We start from the raw sequence: 8620 nt of genomic DNA on the forward strand, positions 1-8620 counted from the left end.
AGGAAAGCCGTTGTGGTTGACGTGGCAATACCAAGTGATGGCAACATTAGGAAAAAGGAACCTGAGAAACTAGAGAAATACCAAGGGCTCAGAGAAGAGCTGGAGAAGGCTTGGAAGGTGAAGGCGACAGTGGTGCCCGTGGTCATCGGAGCACTCGGGGCAGTGACCCCCAAACTAGAGGAGTGGCAACAGCAGATCCCTGGAAGAACGCCAGACATCTCGGTCAAGAAGAGTGCAGTACTGGGAACAGCAAAGATACTGCGCAGAACACTGAAGCTCCCAGGCCTCTGATAGAGGACCCGAGCTCGAAGGATGAGACCACCCAGGGAGGGTGAAGGACGAAGTTTTTATATATATACAGTATATATATAGTCTGGATTTATGATTGCAAGCCACCTACTGCCCCCATGTTCCTGCTCAACACCCGCTGATTATATTTATTAATATTAATATTATTACCACTACCATTACTATTACTTTACATCTCTATGTGGAACTTTGCATAATGCTACTGTATGTTCTCGTTCCTCCTGCCCCCCCCTTCAAATAGCCTTATTGGTATGACCATAACGAAATGCAGTATTGCCAAAGCACTGTACAAATAATGGATGTTGACAATTATAATATAAATAAATCTATACATATACTGTTGATTTTATCAGCTGTAACTGGCATCTAATAGAGGTGTGTTTTTCTGCATTCTGTATTCCCATTTAATTTTTTTCTGTCAACAATAACCATAATGTGACTGAACATCTCAGGACTGTCCTGGATAATGTAATGATGCTAAAGATTTAAGTTATGGTCACAATTTTTTAATATTTCAACTTTGTTTCTGAGAAATCGTGTTTTCATTTTGTCATGAAAGTCTCAAAGTACCATTGACATGGAGAGAAGAAGCCAGTCAGAGGCGCAAATCAGAGCAGTAGTTAATTGAAAACGTTTACTCTTTGCAGTTGAGAACAAAACATGTCACCATAGTTACTGAATTTATCCAAAACTGACCCAGAATTTAAAAATGAATTAATTTTACTTCCAGAGGCGCCGGAAATCACTCCTCCCACTTCTCAACTCTATTACACTAAGGATAGCTTCATGAGTGGGTTGAAAGGTCTGTCTTCAGCTGACATTTTAATGTTTGCAGCTGACTTGTTTTAAAACAAGAACTTTATAAAAGGGTCTTAAGTATGCACTTGATGGCTACATACATCATAAGAGGCTAAAGCTAACAGATCCCAGGCCATGATATCATGCTGACAGACTGAGGCTAAAGCCGACAGTCCCAGGCCATGATATCATGCTGACAGACTGAGGCTAAAGCTAACAGGTCCCAGGCCATGATATCATGCTAACAGACTGATGCTAAAGCTAAAAGGTCCCAGGTAAAAAGTCATCATCCTAACCAGCTAATGATTCCTGTAGAGGATGTGGAACTGAAGGATTTTGGAAGGAGAGGATCAACTCTGTTAAACTCTAATTAAAACTGAGTTAAATAGTCAAGTTAAATCAAGTTTAGAAGAACAACAAAGAAGGAGTTCTCCAGGCAAACAATGGACATCAGTAATAAAGCCAAAGTGTGCAGGATGAATGAACACTTACTGATAAATATTGAAAACTGTTCAACGAAGAGCTCAAAAATTCACGAGATTTGTTGATCTGCTCTTTTTTGAAAAAAACTTTACACAAGCCAGAAAGGCTCTAAATTGGAAACTCTGGTCAGATTGGAACACTGCTCAGAGTGCGATGGGGGGGGTTGGGGTGTTGATACAGATGATGTTTCACTGATACTGTCGTCAATCAATCAATGAATGTGTGATTTTATAGTTCAATGACTATTAGAATATTTTTTTAAATTATATACAGTATATATACAATATATAAGGTTATGTATTTTTAGACAACTGATTCAGCGCGGCTCTCTATCTCCATCTGTTATGTTGACCATTGCAAATTTCTATGCATCTAGAATATATAATCAACCTTTCTCTCTCTCTCTCTCTCTCTCTCTCTCTCTCTCAGTATATAGTTATATTTAATTATAGTCTGGATTTATGATTGCAAGCCACCCAAATTCAAATAGCCTTATTGGCATGGCCATAAAGAAATAAAGTATTGCCAAAGCCCTGTATGAATAATGGATGTTGACAATTATAATATAAAGAAATCTATACATATACATTTACTGTATGTATATATATACATTTTGAAACAGTGTAAGAAACTTCAACAGCACAAAAAACCAAACCAATCAAACCAAAATACATGATGAACAAACAAAAGCATCAACCCCCCCAATTCTTAACGTGAAAAGAAAAAGTAAATTTAACTCAGTAAATTTAACCCTTTGTGTTCTCCAGCTGGTGCGGGACAATGCTGACCTTCGCTGTGAGCTGCCCAAGCTGGAGAAGCGTCTGCGGGCCACAGTAGAGCGAGTAAAAGCTCTGGAAACCGCCCTGAGAGATGCCAAGGAGTCATCCGTGAGGGACCGCAAGCGCTACCAACAGGAAGTGGACCGCATCAAAGAGGCTGTTCGCTCCAAGAACGTCTCCAGGAGAGGACACTCTGCACAGATAGGTGAGGAGATGTTTGTTACAGCCCACAACAAACTAAACATACTGATGTGTCAAATCTTTTTACCTGCACAAGGTTTGTCTTGAGGGGGGCACTACAGGAAAGGTCCTTAAAATGTGTAAAAGGATTCATCCTCTGAGGAGCACTAAACTTAGACTAAAATTTTAGTCCTGATGGTGTCGCTAGAGGAAGTTCAGGTGGTCACCAGATAAGATGTTCAGCAGCAGTTTGATGTATCAGACTGAATCTGGTTCTTGGTTGAAGCAGCCAACAGCTGACTTACCTGTCTCCATGTAGCCAAGCCAATCAGAGCAGGACATCAGTACCATCAGCACCCATCCTCCTCTCCACCCGTCAGACCGACCGTCCGAGGAGGGGGGGCAATGTCCACTCCACGTCATCACCTTCGACAGCAACCACCTCAACAACCACAGCAAACTCAACCCCATCAGAGCCACAGCAAGTAAGCTAAAGGTGAGTCACAACGACAACAACCACAGCAACCACAGTAACACAAAAACCACAACCACGGTAACCACATCAGGTCCAGGAAGATCATAAAGTTATCTCATTGCACTTTTCCTATAGAGCAGGTGTAGACCATACTCTTTATAATATTATTTACAGAAACCCAACAAATCACACCATGATCAAGCACTTGACAACAGCGGCAAGAAAAAACTTCCTTTAAGAGGCAGAAACCTCAAGCAGAACCAGACTCAAAGGTGGGCGAGAAAGAGAGGGAGAGGAGAGGGAAAGGAGAGGAGAGAGGAGGGGAGAGGCGGAGAGAGAGAAGGGGGTGGGGGGTGGGGAAGCACAATGCAAATTCCACCTGGAATGTTAAAATAATGTAATGGTAGTGGTAATATTAATCAAGTAATAATAATAGAAATGATAGTGATAGGAATAATAATGATAATAATAGCAATAAGACTAATAATAATAATTGTAGTAGCAGTTGTCAAGCAGGAACACAGGGGCAGCAGGTGACCCACAATCACCGATCCAGACTCTGCAGCTCTGGAGGCAGGAATACCTGCTGAAAGCGACAGAAAGAGAGAGGAGACGAGAAAGCACAAAACTACGGGAGAGAGAAGATGTCAAGTTAGTAACATGCAGTAATGGGGTAAAAATGCATACAGATGGAGAGGGAGAGGAGGAGAGAGGAAAGAGGTGCATCATGGGAAGTCTCCCAGCAGTCTAGGCCTATAGCAGCATAACTAAGGGATGGTTCAAGACTCACCTGAGCCAGCCCTAACTATAAGCTTTATCAAGAGGAAGTCTTAAGCCTACTCTTAAATGTGGAGATGGTGTCTGCCTCCCGAACCCAAACTGGGACCTGATTCCACAGGAGAGGAGCTTGATAACTGAAGGCTCTGGCTCCCGTTCTACTTTAGGAGACTCTAGGAACCACAAATAACCCTGCATCCTGGTAGCACAGTGTTCTAGTTGGGTAATATGGTACTATGAGCTCTTTAAGATACAATGGTGCCAGACTATCAAGAGCTTTGTGGGTGAGGAAAAGGATTTGAAATACAGTTTTACAGGGAGCCAGTGCAGAGAAGCTAATATTGGAGAAATATGATCTATTGTACTAGTTCTTGTCAGTACATGTGCCGCAGCATTCTGGATCAACTGGAGAATCTCAAGGGACTTATTGGGCCAGCCTGATAATAAGGAATTGTAATAATCCAGCCTAGAAGTAACAAATGTATGAACTAGTTTTTCTGCATCATTTTGAGACAGGATGTGCCTGATTTTTGCAATGTTATGTAGGTGAAAGAAGGCAGTCCTTGAAGTGCGGGAGTTAAAGGATAAATCCTTATCAAAGGTAACTCAGAGGTTCCTTACGGTGGTGCTGGAGACCAGGACAATGCCATCTAGAGTAACTTTGTCTTTAGATAACGTGTTTTGGAGGTGTTTGGGGCCAAATACAATAACTTCAGTTTTGTCAGAGTTTAACATCAGAAAATTGCAGGTCTTCCAGGTTTTTATGTCCTTAAGGCATGCTTGAAGTTTAGCTAACTGGTTAGTTTCATCTGGCTTGATCGATAGATATAATTGGGTATCATCTGCATAATAATGAAAGTTTATGGAGTGTTTCCTAATAATGTTCCCTAAAGGAAGCATATATAAGGTGAATAGAATCGGTCCAAGCACAGAACCTTGTGGCACTTCGTGACTAACTTTGGCATGCACGGAGGACTCACCATTAACATGTACAAACTGAGATTGATCTGAGATAGGATTTAAACCAACTTAGTGCGGCTCCTTTAATGCCAATTGAATGTTCCAGTCTCTGTAATAGGATGGGATGGTCAATGGTGTCGAATGTAGCACTAAGATCCAACAAGATAAGTACAGAGACAAGTCCATTTTCTGATGCAATTAAAAGGTAATTTGTAATTTTCACCAGTGCTGTCTCTGTGCTATGATGCACCCTAAATCCTGACTGAAAATCCTCAAATAAACTATTGTTATTTAGAAAGTCACACAACTGATTGGCAACTGCTTTCTCAAGGATCTTAGAGAGAAAGGGAAGGTTAGATATAGGTCTATAGTTGGCTAAAACCCCTGAAACAAGAAGAGCTGTTTTAAAAGACTGTGGGACATAGCCCGTTAATAGAGACAGATTGATCATATCCAGTAAAGAAGTGCTAAGGGTATAACTTCTTTAAGCAGCCTAGTTGGAATTGGTGCTGAAAAGAAACCTGGGGTTGTTTTTATTTTCTTCTATTAATGACAAGTAGTATGCTGCTCTGGCATTACGGAGGGCTTTCCTATTTACGACTATCTTGCCAGGCTAAATGAGATTCTTCCAGCTTGGTGGAATGCCAGTTCCTTTCAAGTTTTTGTGATGTTTGCTTTAATTTGCGGGTTTGGGGTTTTACCATGGAGCTAACCTTCTTTGTTTTATTATCTTCTTTTTTAGAGGAGCAATAGAATTGAGTGTCGTTCACAGTGAGTCTGCAGCACTTAATAGATTTAACATGGCTTTTGATTTCATGAAAATCTGAAGAATTATAACTTAAATAGAAATGCCACTTCGTTTTTTTTTTAACTTTATTTAAAATGTACAATAAAAAATGGAAAGAAAAAATCTTTTGGCCCCCTTGTCATGTCCTTAAGGTTTGGGAGTCCTGCTCTCTGATGTCAGTATACGTTAAGTATATAGTCTTGAAACCCTGAATAAACAGTTTGGTGATTTGTTAACATCAGTCTGTATAAATAAAGGTTTATCATTTCCTGTCTTCACAGGTAGCAAACGACTCCAGATCAGTTTTCTGTGGATCTTTGGATTTCTGAACTATCCTACGCTCACCACTCTGCCTTTACTGGAACCAGACTCCTCGTTTCTACTACTTTCCACCTTAACAGCCATTCCACCTTAACAGCCATTCCACCTTAACAGCCAACAAGTGCTTTCTTTCCTCCTCCGAGTCTAGCTGTCTGACTCTGTCTTTTCTTTTTCGAACAGAAAATCAGTCAGCTCTGTCGTTCTGAGTCTGTCTGTCTGACCGGATGAATGCAGTCAGAGTTAAATTTGTTAAATAACGAGTTAAATAACAAGTTTAATAAGTTAACTTGGGTTAACTGGATGTGTTTCTGTTCTCTGGCGAACAGACGTTGATCATGTGTTGTTATGGAAAACCAAAATGTTCAAAAATTAATGAAAAGTTAGGAATGATAAAAATATAAGTATTGCGGGGAAATCAAAATGATGATATACTGAGTCAACATTTTGTCTTTTTAGTCCAAAATTATGGCACAGTCAACATGTTTACTCATTAACTTTTATTGCACTGAATTTAATTCAAATTTTTTATTAAATTTTGAGTCAAAATTTAGACTGCGATAAAATTTTCACTTAGAAATTGTCACGTAATATCTCAATGTTTACTAATAAATCATAATTTTATCTTGTGAAGTGATAGTGTTGACCTAGTTTTTAATTAAAAGTCATAATTTGGACATAAGTCATAAATTTTGTACAGTCCCTTATTAGACTGATGTCATTGTACTCGCTATTGTTGTGCAGTTCACTTTAATTTATACAGCACTTTGGTCACATCCTGTTGTTTTAAACGTGCTATATAAATAAACTTGACTTGACCTCATCAGTATAAAATCAGACTTCTGTGCTCAGCTCAGTAACACATATACAATATATATTATAATAATATTTCCTCCACAGTATTTATGTATCAGTAACAGCTGTACCGAATGATTCATGTATGAAACGCAGTTAGTCTACTTTATGTTTGAACTCCTGTGTTCTGATGAATGTTTACATCAGTTTTTTAGTACGTTTTTTTTGTAATGTGATTAACACTTTACTCTGATAAAAGATAAAAATATTTTTTCCATTGTGCACAGTTCATCATCTGAAAATGTTTCCCACCAGGCAAATAAATACATGAACGATAGAAATGATAATAAAAATGATCACGAACGACTCATAATTATGTCCACTGGAAATAAAAATCTTGCGATTTTAAGAGTAAAATGTTGAGAAAAGTTGAATTTTTTACAAAAAAACCTAATAATATTATGAGATACAGTTATAATTATGCAATAAAAAGTCATAATATAAGGAATAAAGTTGAAAAAAGTGAATATTGGGATTTTCTTTACAAAATACAATTAAACCTCAAAACTTTCCTGTAACATTATGAATTCATATGTTAATATCATGACTTTCCTTACTGATATATATATATAATATTATCATAATAATAATAATGCTGTGATTTTTTAATATAATTTAATATTTTGACTTTCCCATCACACTGGCCTAATACTCATACAATACATATAACAAGTTAAATATCATATTTTGACAAATAAAACTATAAATACAAGGACAAATAAAAGAGTAGTTATGGTTAGTCAAATTATTTTGACTTGAGATACAATATTATATAAAGGTTACTTATCCTATCATGATTCTTAAGCCGTATAATATGATATAAAATATTTTTATTATTCCTAACGTTTCATGAATTTTTTTTTTTATTGTCCTGGAGTAAATGTTTTACCACACTGATGTGTTTTTTAAATAATTATTATATATTACAGAGCTGTTTTTATAGATTTAATTTATGGAATTTGTTCTTTTTACTTTGTTGTATGGAAGCGTATAGGGGACTATATTCAAATGATAACTTGTAATTCCACAATTGCATTATAATTCTCCACATATGTATGTGTTATTTGAGTAAAAATGAAAATGCAATAATCCAATTTTAATTTTAATACTCATACTTGTATGGGCGTTCTATGACCATAATAATATTCAAATGTTAATTAAAATTTGAAAATGAAAATGCAGTTGACTTAAATATTGCTTGCATAAATGGAAAATCAAGTTACATTGTTTACATTGCATTTTCAAATTTTAATTAACATTTGAACATTGAAAATTAAATGTCAAACAGCTTTTCCATTTTAATTTTAATATGGTCATAGAATGCCCATACGAGTTTGTGGAAATGAAAATGAAAATTGGATTGCATTTTCATTTTTACACAAATAACACATACGTATGTGGAAAAGTATAATGCAATTCTGGAATTACATTTTCATTTTCAAGTTTACATTATCATTTGAATATAGTCCCCTATATGCTTCGATGTTGTTGGGACAGTATTCATCAGCTCCGAGTGTTTCTATCTGTGTAATATTTCTACAGTATAAAACAGTGTTGACCTGCTGCTGTGTGTCATTGTAAGCTGTTGTAACTGTCATCTGAAAGCATCATGAACATCATGAGTCTGAGAAGCACAGAGTCTTTAAGACCATGTTTTTGTTGAACCACGGTGTTTGTCTGTCTGTGGGCTTTATGTATTACCAAACTGTGGTGCAGTTGTTGTGTATTATTTTGACTTAATCTTAAAATGATGGTTTTGGACAGTAGTGATGTAATATAACTGTGCTCACTTCACCCCTGATCAGCCAATCAGTACATCACGTTTTCCGCTGTATTTATGGTCTAATACACTTTACTTTAACTCCACCCCCTTATTTGGCATTTAAAAAAACTGTATAT

General features: G+C 37.1%; 1 protein-coding gene across 1 annotated transcript in view; it reads left to right on the forward strand.

The window, feature by feature from the left end:
* Positions 1-7874, forward strand: part of LOC122885456 (kinesin heavy chain-like) — a 69518-nt gene extending 61644 nt beyond the window's left edge. The window contains exons 24-26 of the mRNA XM_044216564.1: positions 2358-2574; positions 2869-3045; positions 5830-7874. Of these exons, the coding sequence (XP_044072499.1) occupies positions 2358-2574; positions 2869-3038 (387 nt within the window). The 3' untranslated portion in view covers positions 3039-3045; positions 5830-7874. The remainder of the gene's footprint in view (positions 1-2357; positions 2575-2868; positions 3046-5829) is intronic.
* The last annotated feature ends 746 nt before the right edge of the window (positions 7875-8620 follow it).

Source organism: Siniperca chuatsi, linkage group LG12 (assembly GCF_020085105.1).
Source record: "Siniperca chuatsi isolate FFG_IHB_CAS linkage group LG12, ASM2008510v1, whole genome shotgun sequence".
In the NCBI taxonomy this organism is placed as follows: Eukaryota; Metazoa; Chordata; class Actinopteri; order Centrarchiformes; family Sinipercidae; genus Siniperca; species Siniperca chuatsi.